At 37.7% G+C, this 19,061-nt stretch overlaps 1 protein-coding gene across 2 annotated transcripts; it reads right to left on the bottom strand.

Annotated features, from left to right (window-relative positions):
• Positions 1 to 522: 522 nt before the first annotated feature.
• LOC127426117 (ATP-binding cassette sub-family C member 10-like) lies at positions 523 to 17,488 on the bottom strand. Of its 2 annotated transcripts, none has more exons than XM_051672650.1 (22): positions 17,421 to 17,488; positions 16,553 to 16,771; positions 13,547 to 14,915; positions 12,871 to 13,098; positions 12,584 to 12,740; positions 11,177 to 11,340; positions 10,897 to 10,976; positions 10,533 to 10,704; positions 9,970 to 10,068; positions 9,660 to 9,849; positions 8,590 to 8,667; positions 8,320 to 8,499; positions 8,083 to 8,212; positions 7,501 to 7,690; positions 6,534 to 6,877; positions 6,017 to 6,186; positions 4,422 to 4,582; positions 3,838 to 4,091; positions 3,574 to 3,719; positions 3,357 to 3,454; positions 2,931 to 3,043; positions 523 to 2,010 (listed from the first exon to the last, which is right to left on the bottom strand). In XM_051672650.1, exons 2-22 carry the CDS (start codon positions 16,738 to 16,740, stop codon positions 1,854 to 1,856), a joined length of 4,668 nt encoding a protein of 1,555 aa, XP_051528610.1. In that variant the 5' UTR covers positions 16,741 to 16,771; positions 17,421 to 17,488; the 3' UTR covers positions 523 to 1,853. The 2 variants fall into 2 exon arrangements, with proteins under 2 accessions (XP_051528610.1, XP_051528611.1); XM_051672651.1 differs by having other exon boundaries at positions 524 to 2,010; positions 16,725 to 16,771; positions 17,421 to 17,467.
• Between the last annotated feature and the right edge of the window lie 1,573 nt (positions 17,489 to 19,061).

Here is a 19,061-nt window from a genome sequence, read left to right as displayed (position 1 = left end):
ACTGAGCAAACATCATTCCTTACTTAATTTAAAGTGACACTGCAATTTGTTACTTGCAGCAAGAACATTTCTTGTTGTGCATTACTCATCCTTGCTTTAAAATATTCTCTCTCATATGGCTAAAGTCTGAATCATCCCACTGGAATAAAATGGGAGGCCTACACAGGGGTATTAACTCGAAACTGTGAGGTATTCAAGGGATTGTTCTGGGACAGTGTAACAGACAGAGTTAGGAGCAGGTTACGCCAGAACAAAGTAAACTGAACAGACCTCACCTTGTTAACCACACCCTGTTTTAAACATGCATGATCACATTGGTAGTGGGTGTTCCTATGATCATCTTTACTATCTGTAATGACACACTTTTTTAAAACCAGTTCCATAATAAGTTAATGCAATCTTATGTCACTGAAACATAGGCTCCAAAAACAACCCAATTACTATCTACTTTCTCTACTATAGTCAGTTTCACATGCCTGAAACTTTTCTAGAATATTTCCAGTAACCACACAATAAAGGTTTATATGAGCATGAGATCTGAATTATTGCTTCATTAAATTACTTATTTTCACTAGTAAGTAATAACGCGTTGTAAAAGTAGTCCCCAAAGTTAGTGTATCCATTTCACATTGCATTTGCTCACTTAGAGCTTTAAATAACAGTGCCATGTGACCATCCATGTGCAATGCTTCATGTTTTAATGTGCATCTATTGTGTAATCTGTTATAAGAATACATAAAAAAATAAAAATAATTACAGTAAAAAACCTAATTTAATCAGTACAGCATGTTTTTTAATTCGTGGAATGTACATGTTCAGCACAGTCATTCATAATAGTAACAGCAGAATGCATGCACTTCCTAAACATCCAAACTTTACTTTCACCACTATACTGACTGTTTTACGCAAACATTGTATAGTACAAACTACTAATGTAAAATCAACAAACAGAATAGCAAAGAAAAGTCATACCTTGAATCCCATGAGACTGTATTAAGATTTTAGATCCTTGTTACGTAGCACTGATAATGTGCCATGCTGAGGACAACAGTTTCCATGCACAGACGAATGAAACTGTGTTTACCTCTGTTCTCCTCTTACTGTTTATGGAATTCTCATTGCAGCAGGTAATACACTTCAAGACTGGACAAACTGGTTGAACCTCAAACACATACCTCAAACCTCATATTCCTTCAGCATAGCTGCCTGTCCTGCACTAGAGGTAGGGTTACATAACAATAACAAACCACTCCCTGAATCCAGATTGATGGGAAAAAATCAAAAGGAATTGTAAAAAAAAAAAAAAACGTACAACTATGCACGCATTTACTCCCATATGACTCATATGTTCTAAGTTGGGGAAACACCCACCTGTACAAGGCGTAGTCACTCTTACCCGAATGAACGGCTGTTCTGGGAGGAGATGGTTTATTTACACCTTTAATGGAACTGGTTATGCATTATGAACATTCTCAGAAGAGACAATGTGCTGAAACCACAGCAATAAATAATATTAAAACACAGTATAACGCTGACGCCTTACTCTGAAATAAAATAATGTACCTCTTTGAAAAGAGAAAAAGTACTTTTGAGTAGATTTTCTAAAAAAAAAACTATAGAAATAAAGTTGACAATGTTTATAAACAATAAAACCAGTATTTACTTTTGAGACAGCCAGATCATTTTACAGTTATTTTACATGTGACCATTTATAAAAAAACCAACACAATTTTCCTGAGTTTTACATGGTTTTACATAGTATAACATGATAAACTGCAGTTATTTGCAAGTATCTAATGATCATGCACCTGACTCTGTGAGAACCAGAGACATGGATCAGTGCTGTGCCTTTTTTAAACTACATTCTTAGCTGAAAAGTCTTCCCTTCCGCGTAAGAGTTTCTGGAAGATAGAGTCCTCTCTTTGGCACAGGGCAGCAGGGCTGTCAAACTCCACCACCTTCCCAGCATGCATCACCAGTACTTTATCTGAGTCCATGATTGTATTCAGTCTGTGGGATAAGAAAGGCAGGTCATGTTTACAAGACTTTAAAGAAATAGTTCACCCAAAAATGACATTTCAGTCAAACTTTTATTAACATCATGTCATTCCAAACCCATAAGACTTTATTTCTTATGCAGAACACTAAAAAATAAATTTGAATGAATATTCATGTTCATCTGTTTTTATAATGGCAGTTAATAGGGACTCACTTTAAAGCTCAGAAAAGGACCCAAAAGTATCATAAAAGTAGTCCAAGTACAGTAAATCATGTGTCACATTCCACGTCTTCTAATAAGAAATGTAGGTCATTTTCAGTGAAAATCTGAAAAGGCTGTTGCACATCCATGAGTGCATAAGAGAAGCATGTTCACGTGAGAGCTTGCATTATGTTTACACACAAGAAACCGCGAACAAGTTTCTCTCATAGCACTCATGGATGTGCAACAGACATCAAGATTTTCTGTAAAAAAATATTTTTGCGCTGTTTCTAACTATCATATGTCCTCAGAACACTTGGAATATGACACATGAGTCACATGGATAACTTTTATGATATTTTTAGGCTCTTTTTAGGCTTTAAAGTGAGTCCATCAACTGCCATTGTATTGAAAAAAAAACAGATCAGAATATTCCTTAAAATATCTTCTTTTGTGTTCCACATAAGAAAGTAATATGGGTTTGAAATGACATGAGGGTGAGTAAATTATGACAGAATTTTCATTTTTGGGTGAACTATTCCTTTAACTGCCACATCTTGCAGAGCTAATTGTGGCAACCCTGTCATTGTGGCAACAGAAATACTCTAGACATTTTAATGACAAATGTTATGAATAACAATATCAGTGTCATATATGTCTCAAAATCAAAATAGCATTATAAGACATCCAACACATCAAAGTATACCAAGTATTAAGAGCAATTTGTAACCTGTGGGCAATGGTAAGTACGGTTTTATCCTTGAATTTTTCTTTGATAGTTTTTTGTAGAAGCAGGTCAGTCTTCTGGTCCACACTTGCTGTGGCCTCATCAATGCATAAAATCTATCGGAGCATAAATTTATAATAAAATACATAGTTAGTAAGACAGGTATTTGCAATTGTTTATATTCCATTTTAACTAACACCCTGTCTACACTGGAAGTGACCAATCGTGTGTCGTATGAACGCCACCTCAGAATGTTAACTAACCATGGACCATTCAGCTGCGAGTTCAAGGGTAGACCTCATAGGCAGTCACAACACAATGAAAGCTTTCAGTGTAGACAGCTTCATTAATTATAATAGGAGTAATTTAGTTTTGACGCATTGCAACGCGCCATTCGGGTGTAAACATGGTGTAACATGCAACGCGTACATTTGCATCTGTGAGCAGAGCACGAGCAAGACACATCAGCTGCCTTTGGCCCACAGACAGAGACTTTCCCCTCTCCCCAACCTCAGAATCCAGGCCACCTATCATGGGATGGACAGACAAAGCAAATAAAAAAGATTTTCCAAATTAATTGAAAAAACTGAAAGCATCTTTTTAGGCCCTGGGCAAATCCTTTTAGAGCATATAGTTCAACTCTCACCGATTCTATGTACTACATCTTCCAGGTGGCATTGCTTAAGAGCATCCAGTAACTGGTAGTCAGGATGACGTCCATGTGGATCAAGGTTTTCTCGCACCGAGCTGGAGAACAGGAAGGGATCCTGAGGGATGATAGCCAGCTTTGACCTATAGAGGACGCCACAAAGTAGTTCAGGATTTATCAGACGCATGTTAATTGACAAGTCCAGCACTTCAGAAAATACTAAACTGTTTTATGGGAAACTTATCTTACTATAAACCTCACCTCAGGTGACTTAGTCTAACCGAGCTGATGTCAACTCCATCCAGCAGGATCTGACCCTGGTTCAGCTCCACCATGCGGAACAAGGCAAGGAACAATGAAGATTTTCCCGAGCCTGTACGCCCCACAATTCCCACCCTCTCACCAGGTAATACCTCCAGGTTCACCCCATCAAGGGCATTGGGCAAGCCTGGCCGGTATGCCAGCACAGCACCAATGAACTCAACTCTGCCCTGTTCAGGCCACAAGTCATTAACCTGCAGATGTAGAGTTCAGGCTAAGGTTATGTATTACACTTTAAGGACATATTGAAATGTTTAACATTGGGTTCCCCATCCAGGATTTTAAAACAGACCGGAAGAGATTTGTTAGATTTTTACAAAAATGCCAATGGCAAATGAAATCAAATACAATTTTTTTTAAATAAAATATATTCAATTACAACAATCAAAATATAACATTTGACTCTGACCTTTTTACTATATTTTACTATATTTATTGCAAGGTGAGAATATTACTTTTAATGGTAATATTAAGGTCATAGGAGTTTAACACAAAAAAAGTTTGGGGAAAAGCACCACTCTGACCTCAGTGTTGGCTTGCTCAGGCTCCTGTGGGATGTTGGTGGAATACTCCTCGGTACGCTCTATGCTCACCAGCTGCATCTCTGTCTGTGCAAAGCTGAAAATCAGGCCTGACAGCAGGTTGGTGATTGACAGCGCATAAGACAAAGACAGACCAACCAGACCTGACAGAAAAGAGAAAAGCCAAGAAAGATTTTAGCCCTTCTTCAAACTTCTTCCCAAAAATTTCAACTTTGCCATCATTAACTCACCCTCGTGTTATTCTAAACCTGTAACACTTTATTTCTTCTGTGGAACACAAAAGTTGATGTTAAGAAAAATGAAAAAGATGCAATGAAATTAAATGGTGACTGAAGCTAACATACTGCCTAACATTTACTTCTGTGTTCTACAGAAGAATATGGATTCTGAACAAACATGATGGTGAGGGAATAATGGCAGAATTGTAATTTTGTGATTAACTATCCCTTTAAGGCTCAACTTGTGAATAATAATTTGAATCCGGTCAATAGTGCAGTTGAGTTTTTCAAAATTTCATGAAACAAATTCAACCAATGAAGTATGTTAATCAGTGTATACTCAAACCAGTGAAAGGCTTTTCAGATTATTTCAGATGTGATATTGCTAAAAATGTTTCATCCTTTGTTAACAAACTAATTAGCAGTTACTAATAATACTGCTGTTCTCACACCCAAACTGTGGAATCAACTTCCACGTCATGAGAACACCAGAATCACTCTCAATAATCAGGTCTAGTCTCAAGATTAATATACACTTACTGAGCACTTTATTAGGAACACCTGTACACCTACATATTCATTCGATTATCTATTCAGCAGAAGACCACGTTGGGTTCCACTTCTGTCAGCCAAGAACAGAAAGCGGAGGCTGCAGTGGGCCTTCCATCTGTGTACCTCAGCAGAAATCAAGATTCATCAGACAAGGCTATGTTTTTCCACAGGGTTTTGCCACAAGGTTTGACGTGTTGTGCATTCTGAGATGCTTTTCAACTCACTACAATTGTACAGAGTGGTTATCCGAGTTACCATAGCCTTTCTGTCAGCTGGAACCAGTCTTGTGATTCTCCACTGACCTCTCTCATCAACCAGGCATTTCCGTCCGCAGAACTGCCCTCATTGGATGTTTTTTGTTTTTGGCACCATTCTGAGTAAACTCTTGAGACTGTTGTGCGTGAAAATCCCAGGAGATCAGTAGATATAGAAATACTCAAACCAGCCCGTCTGTCACCAAAAAGCATGCCACGGTCGAAATCACTGAGATCACATTTTATCCCCATTCTGACGGTTAATGTGAACATTAACTGATACTCCTGACCCTTATCTGCTTGATTTTATGCACTGCACTGCTGCCACACGATTGGCTGATTAGATAATTGCAAGACAAAATCAAGACAAAAATCTTGTGCTGGCTTGTTTATTTTTTATTATGTAGAAAGATAACTTTCTGAATTTCAGGCTTGCCATCTGTTGATTAAGGCAGTCTAACATCTAAAGGCCTTATATTAATTTGCTCTTTATAGGAGTGTCTGCTAAATTCTGTGGATGTAAGTTCTACTCTTATCTCATAAAGTGATTTACCTGGATCAATGGATTTGATCTGATGCTGGATCACAGCGATCAAGCTAATCCCAGTTACCACAGTGACACCGATCATCTGTAACCGAATATCCAGCCACTGCATGGCAGCGTTACTGTTAAAGAGACACCGCTGATTCTGCTCCAAACGCTTCTCATTCTCTTCCTCAAATCTGCACTCAAACACATAAAAATACAATTTAACACAGAATAACACTCATAGTCAGGTAATCAACAAATCTGCGGTTTTAGAAACATTAAGAATTGTTGCATTGTGATATTATTTTTGTAACAATGAAGTATATTTTCCCCAAATTCTCATTCCTGTAATATAGTAATTAAAATAATTATTTACAGACATGATTATTTTTTTATTTTAGAAAAATCTCCATAAATTATGTGAAAATGCAAGCAAAAAAAAAAAAAAAACCTTAGTATGGTGAAACATGACCCTGACATTTCACCCAAAGATATTTAATCTGATTCAGTATGTAAGGAAAAACACAGGCAGCTTTCAGACCTGGCTGTGTGTCCGCTGGCCCGCACTGTGGCCAGCCCACTGAGAGTCTCTGAGAAGTGTGAATAAACTGGAGAGAGAGTGAGGCTGCACAGTCGTTTGAGCTCACGGGAGGAGTGGCGATAGAAACCCTGAGTCTGGTAGTAGAGTGCCCCCAATGGAACCAAGGGAAGTAGCACCCAAGGTAACCCATAGCTCATGACGATCAGCATTCCAAGCAGCCCAAAAACATTAGCAAGGAGAATATTTAAGACAAAGGGGAGAGAGTCATCCACACTATATATATCTGATGAGAATCGATTCAGGATGCGTCCCAAGGGTGTAGTGTCAAAAAACGTCATAGTGCCCTAGAACGGGAGAAGCATATAAAATATCTAAATAATAAAACAAATATTTTTTTATATATATTCAACATTTAATGTATATATACATCATAGTGGCCTAGAACAGGACAAGCACATAAAATATGTAAATGATAATAAAAAGTTATAATTTAAATAAATATATCATATTTTATTATTCAACATTTACAGTATATAATCTACAACCCCAATTCCGAAAAAGTTGGGACAGTATGAAAAATGCTAATAAAAAAAATAAAAAATAAAAGAGTGATTTGTAAATTATATTCACCCTTTGCTATATTGAAAGCACTACAACTACACATTATATGATGTTTTACCTTGTGAATTTCATTATGTTTAAATTTACAGTAATTTCAAATCAGATATAAATATAGCAAAGGCTGAATATGATTTACAAAACACTCCTTTTTGTTTTTATTAGTATTTTTCATACTGTCCCAACTTTTTCGGAATTGGGGTTGTATCTTATTATTTAATAAAATCAGAAATCAAAACAGGGCATCAATACTATGTCATAGCATATGCTAACTCACTCCTTAAATGAAGTAAACCTAATATTTATACCATATTAACTGGCGCTCACATTTAGAGACATGGAGCATTACCTTAAGCACACTGGACAGCAGTCTCTTATGAATGATAGTAGCAGCACAAATCGCTCCATAAGCGAAGAGAAAGGCTCGAGCAGCTGTGAAGACCATGTTAGCTGCCGCCAAAGATCCGTACACGGTCATATAAAACTTCAGTTCAGAGCTTTCATTCCCCGTCTTTGGACCTCTGACAGGAACATACAACCTGATAAGGGTGAAAACAGGATCATTCTCTAGTGAGAATAAGTCAAATGAGCTCCTCTGTGAGCTTCCACAAAGTTGAAACCAAAGCATAAATTCTGCAGATAACAAATCTTACATTAAGTATGATATTTAATAGAAATATAGCAGAACTATGCTTAATGTTTTGGGGGATTGTTAGAAGTTAGAAAACCTTTGGAATTATTGGATCTGTCATGAACCCTTTACTTGACCATGTGCCATGCTGACCACGCTTAGTTATTCTTTAATATAGTTTAAATGTTAGTGTTTTTCATTTACATTTTTATAAGAAAATGTATCTGTATATACTTAAACTTACATAAAAACTTAAACTAAAAATATGGCCTAAATAATAGAAAAAGGTTTCTAACTCACACAAGTCTCTCGGGAGATAGAAGTGTCAGTGTTAAGAGTGGACCAGCTGACAGAGACACCATTTCAGTCGCATTGTCCTTTATATGAGAAATCCAATGAGACAGCCACCAGTCGGACACATTTTTAGAGGCTATTAAGGGCAAATTAAGGTGATCGATTAATGCAGTAATTGTGTTAATGTGATATGATCACTTTTTTATATAGGAAGATAATTTATTGACTATCGGCTGTTAGCACCTTGCATTAGGAAAAGGGACAGAAGAACAAAAATAGCCATGCATCCACCCACTGCCCTCCAATAGGAGCGATAGACGGCCCAGGAAAGTTTGCCCATTTGCTTCTGCTCCTCCCCAAACATCTTTACCTCTGCCTCTGGCTTCAACTCATTTGCTGCCTCCTCCTCTCTGCCTATCCCATCTGAAAAGTATGGTTTTTTAACATGATTACAGTTCAGGTGTACTATGAAAACAGACTAGTGTAAATGGTGTCGTCATTCAGCATTAATACCTTTCTCCTTTGCATTGCTGTTGTTCTTGCTGTCTTTAGGCACAGCTTTGACCAGAGACAGGACTTCATTTGGTGTCCCTTAAAAAAACATGAAGCCTTTAGCAAATGACAGTCACAGCTATTAACAGGTATTACACCCAAATAGTTTAGTATTTATATTAATTCATGAAGAGATAGATGGATTGCAATGTAAGAAAATTTTACATCGCAAATAACAAATAATATTATATTAAAAATGTTAAAATATATTGTCTACTTACTTTCCTGCAACCAAAAAAACACACAGCTTTAAAATATGTTTTCTTTGTTTAGAGCCAGGAGGTCAGTGTCTAATGTTTCGATCTTCTATTGGTCATGCGTCGTCTTGGCGAACGAATTCACGGTTCAGAGTTCACCAAGCTTGAACTTTGGTACGCAGCGTCATACGAAATTTCTTTGCATGAGCTTGTCTTTCCGATCTCTCGTGTTCGGATGTGTCTGAATGGGAGTGAATGGAGCACGAAGTGTAGTGTGACTGCCCCTTTAAGTTGTAGTAATCGTGCGAGGCAATTTTGAGATTTTAATCTTAATTCAATTAATCATGCAGCATTAATGGATATAATACCGATGTCTCAGATGTCAAAGTCTGCTGGTTTCAAAGCGTTTTGGATGGTTCCCCCCATCATTTAGCAGTAGCCTATACGTAAATGCCGCTTTCACAACTGTCACATCCATTTAGGGTGGTTTTTCCACATTAATGTGAGAACGATAAAGAATAAAAATTAAATGAAATTACATGTTCTTAGGAGTGCCAACCCTTCTACATATTGTGGCTATTATTATTTCTGGATTGTGCATTTGAATTCACAGACTTCTGACAAAGTGTATTACTAATGAATTATAAATAAACCATACATTTTTCATATCTGCGTTTTCATGCTTATAACCGATATGCCGATGGTTTTAATTTGGTCAATAATTGCCTGATAAATATCGGCAACCGATACATCGGTGCATTCCTAAATTATATTCACTGCAAATACAGAGTAATGAATTATAAAGAATGATGCAGCACAGGTGAGGTTTGGTACCTGTTCTTACAATCATCCCATTGTCCATCAGCATCACTACATCTGCCTTATCAACAAACTCTATCCGATGAGTACAAAGGATTCTGGTTTTGTCCTTGAGAATTCCCAAGATACATTTCTCCATGAGATGGTGGGCAACATCAGCATCCACAGCTGCTAAAGGATCATCCAGCAGATAGATTTCTTTTTCCTGAAATACAGACAAAATGTTCAGTAAAACTGCATATCGTATTTCTGCCCAAACCATTACAAGCTTTCAATTTGAGCCTTTAAACTCAAATATATCATACATTTTTAAGAAACCTCGCACCATGTAAACAGCCCGGGCCAAAGCAAGACGGCTCTTTTGTCCTCCACTCAGGGTCACCCCGTTCTCCCCCACCTCTGTCTGATCTCCATCAGGCAAGATCTGAAACACATCGCCCAGTTCAGTCTGACTCTACAACACTACAATTGTACAATCACATTGCAGTTCTCCAGTAAACAACACTATTTAATATGGTGTCCAAACAGATGCGATGCAATAAGATTCCAGCGATAACTAATTTGTCTATCCACACTAAGCCAAAACTGATGCGCGACATGGCACAACCACAGCCAATTAGAATATATTTGATGTTTAATGTACAGTTAGGAGGAGCAGGATTTTAGACCAAGGAGAGTTCACAATGGGCAGGGCTACCATGTGCAACACTGCAAAAAATAGAAACCAACCGATCTACAAAAAGTCCTGTCGCCCCTCGCATGAAGATATATGTCATAACATGGAAGCTTGTCACTTTATTGCATAGTGTGTGGTTAGGACACGGTGTAACTTTCAAACATACATGGGTTAAAAAGGTATTTAAATTAATAAGATAAAATTACACCAACATTAAGGTCATCAGCAAGGGCACAGGCTTCAATCACAGCCTGATAGAACATGCTATCAAAGCCCCTGCCAAACAAGATGTTGTCCCGCACTGTTGCATGCTGGATCCATGGCTCTTGGATGGCCAATCCAAATCCCTGCTCTCTTCCCTGAACATACACTTCCCCTCCACACCTAAAGGAGACAAAAAAAATAAATAAAACAAACAACAACAAAAAATATGAAGAATGTAAATACCAAAATATGTACACCTTTATACTGCTTTTAAGCATCTTCTTATTTATTTCCTTTATGGTGTTATCCTTATGTTTTTTTCACATTGTTGAAAATGGTAACCACATTCATAACCAAACTCTAAACTGGTACCTGTTAAGCTCTCCTGTAATGGCAGCCAACAGGGAACTTTTCCCACAGCCAACCTTGCCCACTACAACCACAAGAGATCCCTGCAGTACAGAGACAATGCTGTATTAGTCTCCAGAGACAGAGATATTTACAAAGCAACCGACATTTCCATTATTCTAATAAAAGGAGATATATAGAAAAAGAGAAAACACTCCTAAATATCTATACATCAAAATGCAACATCATCTAATGGACCAGCTATTTTAAGTTGATGCATAATTCCTCCTCCTGTACAACATACCCTTTTAATGCTTAAGTTGAGTGCATGCAGATAAAAGCTCCCAGGTGGTGACCTGTCCTCTGCCTTGCCATCAGATACACTGACAGAATCTGATTCCTCTGACTGCTTCCAGGAGAAACTGGCCTGGTCCATCTGAACTGCAGAGAGAGGGTCCTCAGGAGAAACTGCAGAATATCATAAAGTCATGATAGATGTGAAACATAATTATCAAACATATTTATCAATGACTCACACAAATTATTAATTATATGCCTAGATTTTTACATTTCCTGAGGAAAATTGAAGTGGTGCTTGCAAATGAACCACCACAAAGGGCACTGTTATGCAGTTACCAAGGTGTTCTGAGTGGTTTTTAGAGTTTGCTATGCTGTTGCTAGGGTGTTCCAGGTAGTTGCTTACAGGCCCAAGTCAAAAAAGCCTATCACCAAGTCATAGAGAGCCTCAAGTCTCTCCTTCAATGCCTTTGGGATTTAACTGATTTCATAATTCGCTGCATGATTTGGAGGTAGTTTTCATGCCAGTAGCACAAACAGTGCGGGACAAGTTATGTGCAAAAGTTTAATACCAAGGTAAGAGGTTTTTTCAAATCGCTAACCATCACTAACAAGTACGAACAATAGCATAATAGTACTGTAACATGCGACTGCAAGAACCACTATCTATTTCAAACAAAATGGTTACATTGTATCAGCCTTTAAAAGAATAGTTCACCCCAAAATGAAAATTCTCTCATTTACTCACCCTCATGCCATCCCAGATGTGTATGACTTTCTTTCTTCTGCTGAACACAAACAAAGATTTTTAAAACAATATCTTAGATCTGTAGGTTTATACAATGCAAGTGAATGGTGGCCAGAAGGCAGCATTCAAGTAATCAAGTCCATTTTTTACCATAAATGTCCACCTTTGACCAGTTCTGCCAAGTAGTTGGCGATATGCACAAAGAATACAAATCGTCAAAAAACAAAAGAAGAAAAATTTGGAACTGAAAGTCGAGATTTAAGTAAAAAATATTGATCTGTTTCTCACCCACACCTATCAGATCACTTCTGAAGACATGGATTTAATCACTGGAGTCGTATGGATTACTTTTACGCTGCCTTCTTATGCTTTTTGTACCTTCAGAAGTCTGGCCACCATTCACTTGCACTGAATGGACCAACAGAGCTGAGATATTCTTCTAAAAATCTTCGTTTATGTTCAGCAGAAGGAAGAAAGTCATACACATCTGGGTAAATGATGAGAGAATTTTAATTTTGGGGTGAACTTTCCCTTTAGTTATGCTATAACATTATAGTCAATAACAAAAATTTAAAATAATACCTTCATTTATTTCTCTTTCATGTTGATTCCTGAGTTGTGCTCAAGTATGGACTATTTTTAACCATTCAGAAACAAGTCAGGTACCTTGACTGTAATAGACAGTGAGGTCCTGATCCTGAAGTTTGAGGAAGCGCTGAATGCGGTCCAAAGACACCTTAGCCTCAAGTGTCCCGTTCAGCACCCAGGGGAAAGCATTGAGTGGCAGAATAAGCATCCCCACAAGAGCCAGAGTACTAAACACCTGCCAAACAAACAATTCATGTAGGGGAAGTATAACAATATTTGGCAATATAAAATTCATGAGATATTGAGACACTTAAGCACAGAGGTTCTGGCTGGACTGTTTGAACTATTTAAAAGAGCATGCAGACCTTTGCAGCCGTGAGATTGTTTCCCAGCAGGACGTATGTGATGAAGGTGAGGATTGAGATGACCACAGGTAGAGCAGCCCAAGTGTACACACATACAGCATCCAGGTACTTCAGAACCTTAAGATGATGTAGCTCTTGTTTGCGGGCCTCAGCAATCTTCTGAGAGAAGTGCTCCTCCCAATTATAATACTTTAAGACCCGAATTCCAAACAGTATCTCCGTCATTAGCTTCAGGGAAAAGGAGCATCAGATGTGTTGAGAAATGCTGGAAGCTATTTACTTAAAGGTGAAGTGTGCAATTTCTGCCCTAGTAGAAGTACCAAACAGAATGGCAAAAATAACTGTTTTCAAACAGGTCTCTGGAACACTGCCAACATCTGCCATTAGTCAAACAGATAGTCCTGCCCCAAATGCACACCACTGGTTGAGCCAATATTTATATGCCAGGCAGGTCGGGATGCTCAAACAAACAGAGTTTGTTGCTCTAGCCAGAGAGCCAATGTGTTCACATTTTTCAGGGAAATAAATCTACAAATGGCTTACTTGTAGTTCTGCATATTAAGCTGGCATAGTACAAAAAGTATTTTAACATCAAACAAATTACACACATCACCTTTAAGACCAAAGAACATTAATAACAGGGCAAATGTTGAATTAATAGATGAAGAAGTCACACCTTCACTCTTGCATCCTTGTACACCAGCATATGTTTGTTGTTTTCCAGAATTCTGGACGCCAGGAATTTATTTAAAGGCACAAGCAGCAGGGCCACACCCAACCCACCCAAAAAGGCCACACCCACTTGAAGGTAAAGTAGGAAAAGCGCGAGGACAAATTGGAAGGGAAGGCTCCAAACTTCATGGAAGCTGTTGAAGAAGTTTACCAGACGGTCTGTATCTGTGCTCATGAAGTTGACCACCTCACCCATGTTGAAGCTTACCAGGGCAGACGCACTGACCTTTAGGGATTTGCTGTATATGACAGATATCACAGCAGCCCGAGCCTCAAGTGCAACCTTTGAAACTTCATAAACAAAGATGTTCCTCAGGAGGGCAGCTAGAAAGGTACTGGCAAAGAGTCCGACAGCACACCACACACCCTGACTTAGTGGTGCCCCCTCAGTCTCCATGAAACCCACTAATCCACTAAGAAGCAGGGGTCCTGCAAAGGCTAGCATACTTGCCACTAACTTCAACATGCCCAATAGGTAGTAGCGTAGACCAAAAGCCTTATGCAACACTTGCAGAAGCCTGACATCCTGTTGTCTTTCACTGTCAGATATCCTCACTGGCTGGGCTTCACTCCAGGAGTTTTCCTGCAGGTTTTCTCTTGGAAGTCTATCCCGTCTCTCAGATCTTTCCAGACCACTTTGATTCAGACAATTCTGCCAGCATTGGTGGAACCGGAGAGTGACTGCTTTGGTACGCAGTCGACAGGGCAGCTGAAAGACGTCACATGGTCTCTCCAGCTCTCCACGTTTGCCTTGCCTCAACAAGGGATTCAACCATAGGTAGAGGAACCTGGACAGCCAGCTGCAGCCTTCCTCTGCAACAGTCAATCCTCCATCAAGCTCTGAGACAACCAAAGGAGCCACATCTTCGGCATTACAGGAGAGGAGGTCCCTTTGAGTTCTGTAACAGGGAAAGGTATAACCAAGCAGGTAGACCAAAACCATAAATGCCCTGGTTACCGTCAAGGCTAGACGGACTACCTGCAGAGGCTCTGAGACACCAAAGTAAATGTTTTCTTGAATGTTAGCAGTGAGAGTGAAAACTAAATTGGGGATGGAGAGAATAACCACCACAGGAAGCACAATAGGACCTCGAGTTCTTCTGTACATAGATCTTAGTAGGGCCAAAACTGCACCAAAATGAACCAACCAGGCCAACACTCCACATCCATCAGCTAAAACGTCCAGGTATATGTCTGGGGCCTGGAGCTCCAAAACCAGAACCAAGTCTCCAATAAAGAGGAGAGCCAACAGCAGGGTGGATGCAGCCCTTAAGCCCCAGCCAATGGGGAGGGAGGACACAATATGGCTCAATCTGTGAGGAGAATAAGACAAGGATTATGAAAAAGATAATTTGACAATTGTAAAAGCAGTTTCTCATTAAAAGAATATTCCAGCATCATTACAATTTAAGCTCAACTGACAGTATTTGTGGCATAATGTTGATCAACACAAAAAATAAATATGACTACACCATCCTTTTTTCTTTTTTTTTTTTTGTAAAATCAAAAATCATGGTTACAGTGAGGCATTTACAATGGAAGTGAATGAGATTTTTTTTTTTTTTTTGGAGGGTTTAAAGGCGGAAATGTGAATCTTTGAATTGTATAAATGCCCTTACATTAATTTGTCTGTTAATTCTTCATGGGTTATTTGAGCTGTAAAGTTCAATCGTAGTTTTTACAGTTGTTTTAGGGTTTATGGTGTTACGTCAAAATGGAAAAGAAGTTGTAAAACTGGATATGACTTTACACAGAAAAGGTTAGAAAGCGATTTTATCACACTAAAATCATGTAACCATGCATATACTTTGAGTCTTGTGGCTATACATTAACATAAATAATGAAAACCCGTTACTTCCCAAATCTGACATATTTCTAAGAGAAACAGGTAAATCAACAAGAAAAAAATGCAGGCTGGGACATGATTTTATAAATCGGATTTGACTGGATGGTAAAAAGTGGCCGTACATACCAGAATGGCGCTAGGTGGTTGGAGGGAATGGATTGAAAAATAAGAGGGATTGGTGATGACAATCAAAGTTCTTTTAAAGGTGGACCAAATTGTTACATTTAAATGAATGATTATGAAAACAAACATTTCTTTGGATTGATGGGTCATTCTCAAAACAAGTCCGACTTATTCAGTTCAGTTCAGTTTTCGCCCATAAAAGCTGAGGGTAAAAATGTTTTAACATATTGATATTATTTTTATCCATAAAGGACAGCTTTACTGTTTTTCTTTACTTTTATTATTTTATTTGGTTTCACAAATGAAGCAAGTGTTGTAACACCAGTGACGATAACATCAGTGGCAAATTCTCTTAAAAGATGAATTTTCTAAGAGGGTGTCAGTTGCATCACAAAACATCCACAATTGATCAGACTAAAATCCATAAATCATACCATTAAATAAAATAAAAAATCTATTAAACTCTTTCACATGAGCATTAAACAATATAACACTAATGACATATAAATGAACCATGTGAAAAAAACCACAGTTAAAATTTAAATAACTTTTTTTTTTTTTTTTTACATGGTGGTAAAATCACTACATGCACATTTGATCAGCCTCTTCTTCCTCTGAACTTTTACCTTGGATGTTCTTTTCAAAAATACAAGTTTTTAACATTGATAACACCAATGAAATGAAGGGACTAAAAAAATAAAAAATAAAAAAAGAATTAACAACTTCTTTTGTTTTGCTTTTTTTGCACACTTGTTAGGCCTTGACCTGGTACAAGTTTGTCACCACATTTTGATAATGACTAATGTGCACTGATTTACTGTGAATAACATGACCAGAAACATCTATTAAGGAGGTAAATAGGGTTGATTTGATTTCATGTTGACTTTAAATAACAGGTGTACACCTGTTCTGTTCACACACATATTCCGGCATATGCTTCCAAAGTGGACATCATATATAATGTTTTTTTTCTACACCTACCTAGGCACACTAATGTAACAGACACTGATGATTGCAACAACAGCATGTGAAAGTGATCCCAATAGCAGCTGGTTCAGACAGGGACTGATGGTACCATTCTGCCACACAGGAAATGGATTATCCAAATTAGTGTGACAGAGCTCTGATATGAGCTCAGATGGTCCAAACACACCTGTATTTCCCCCCATAGCTCTGACATCTGAAGGCTGGAACACAGTCCTAGGACAAACAGGTTCGAGAAGGTTTGTATCAGTGACAGAAATAAACTTTTGTATTATTATTAAGGGGCAACATATTCCCCCTGGAATTGATTGTATATATACTGTACCATCTTAGTTTGACAGTGAATACAAATATATGATAGCTAAAGGTCATTACAGAGTGTGCAGGTGCAAACCCATCACTAAGTAATCTTAACAGAGAACATAAAACATATAGGGCTACATGTCTACTATATTTTTATATATCTAGGTAATTTCTGTCACTTTCGGAGCCATGATGAATTTCTGGCCCTCATTTGTATAAGAATGTAATGGGTAGGCTATGAAAGAATGCACTGACAGAACCTCACATTTAAAAAAACAAAAACAAAAAAACAATGTGCATATATCCTGCCAAACATGCGGTCTAGGCAGACAGCTCGCTTGGTTTTGAGACACAGCCGATGTCATTCTGGATTGCCATTTCCTTGGTATATATTTAAATTATTTTTTCAAACATATCGACAGAAATATTTGTTTCAGCACAGGTAAAGTCTGCTATGTTATCTGTTACATAAGTAGCTGATCTATGTGAACTTATAGTTAATATTAGTATTAAAAGCTGACGTTTCTGCTAATACATTTGTAGTTTTGTCAAGGTTCTGTACCTGAATGTTTTTATTCTCCTGACATCATGTCATCGCGGACTGTGAAACGACACACTGTGAGGGAGTGCCACGACTGCGAATTCTAAATTCAAAATAAAAGTCCCCTAACATTGTCGTACAATTTAGGAATAGTTACCTCAAATTCTGCCATGATTTACTCACTATCATGTCGTTCCAAATCCCTATGATTATTTTTTGTTTTCCATCCGTGGAACAAAAAATGATAAGTTTAGCAGAATATCAAAGCTTTTCTTTTCAATACAACAAAAGTGGATGGGGACTGAGGTTGTCAAGCTCCAAAATAGACCAATTACCAAAGTGGTCCACATGACCTGTGCGCTATATTTTAAGCTATTTCATTGCTTTGTGTGAGAAACAGATCAAAATGTAAGTCCTTGTTCACTGAAAACCTTGGCGTCTGTCCATGGATGGGGAGTAGTGCAATACCTGTAATGGATACGTATTTAAAAATATTAGAAACTGTATTCCACTACAGTTACATTTTAAATCACTGTTAATCAGAATACAGTTACATTCTAAATGTATTTCGATTACTTAAGAGATTAATTTGCATTTTATTGTCATTTGTTTCATTTAATATTTAGTCTATTATTCAGTTGGAAAACATCCATTTCTCCCTTTTTTTTACTCTAAATCTCCACTTCCACTTTTACATCTGAAAGGGAAAGTGAAAGTGGAGATTTAGAGTAAAAAAAGGACTTAAATAATGTTCTGTTTCTCACCCACATCTTTTATGTTTATCTTTATGTGATTTTGGAGCTACAAAGGTCACCTTTCACTTGCATTGTATGGACCTACAGCGCTGAAATATTCTTCTAAAAATCATTGTTTGTGTTCAGCAGAAGAAAGAAAGTCATACACATCTGGGATGGCACGAGGGTGAGTAAATGAGAGATTTTTCATTTTGGGGTGAACTATCCCTTTAAGTTTCCAAAGCATATCTATGGAGGGTCAATTATTTTTTACCTTTACAAAGGTCATTTTTTTTTCTAGCCTTATGACTGCATCATCCTTTTATGTCAAATGTTTTAATTTAAACAGTTAATTTAATTTTAAAATGGCACGATCTCTACATTGCTTACTGTGCATTGTTACAGAAAAAAAATATATATTTCTCATTCAGATATTTCAGAATAGTTTGACTATTAAATTAACAGAAGTTAATTTAACTGTGCGCGTTTATGGCGCGAGCATCCGCCACTGACTCTGCAACATCTGCAAAATGGACGGCAAGAAACAAATAATGTTCAGCGAAAATACAAATGAAGAACGCGATGGATATATTAATTTGGTACTATCAGATTGCAGGGTATTTTTTTATTTTATTTTTCAGAGCACCCGTTAATTTCCGACCATGGATGGAACAAGAGATTTAGCTATTTCTGCCTTTCTTGCAAATGTGCTGCATTATGAATAATAAGGGAGCGCCAAGATATGAAAGGCGCACGCGATTTAGTTTTATCGCGTCGCTCGCCATTTGCATGTGGAATTAACAGGTTTTGAAAGGTTTATACATTTGTAACATCTTAAGTTCAGTAATTACGTGACAAAGCACTTTCTTACACTTCTGGCAGCTGCTTGAGGGAGAAAGGGAGCGAGAGACAGAGCAGATTTACTCGC

Source organism: Myxocyprinus asiaticus, chromosome 35 (assembly GCF_019703515.2).
Source record: "Myxocyprinus asiaticus isolate MX2 ecotype Aquarium Trade chromosome 35, UBuf_Myxa_2, whole genome shotgun sequence".
Lineage (NCBI taxonomy): Eukaryota > Metazoa > Chordata > Actinopteri > Cypriniformes > Catostomidae > Myxocyprinus > Myxocyprinus asiaticus.
The sequence above is the reverse complement of the archived record's forward strand: the minus strand, read 5'-3'. Positions and strand labels throughout refer to the sequence as shown.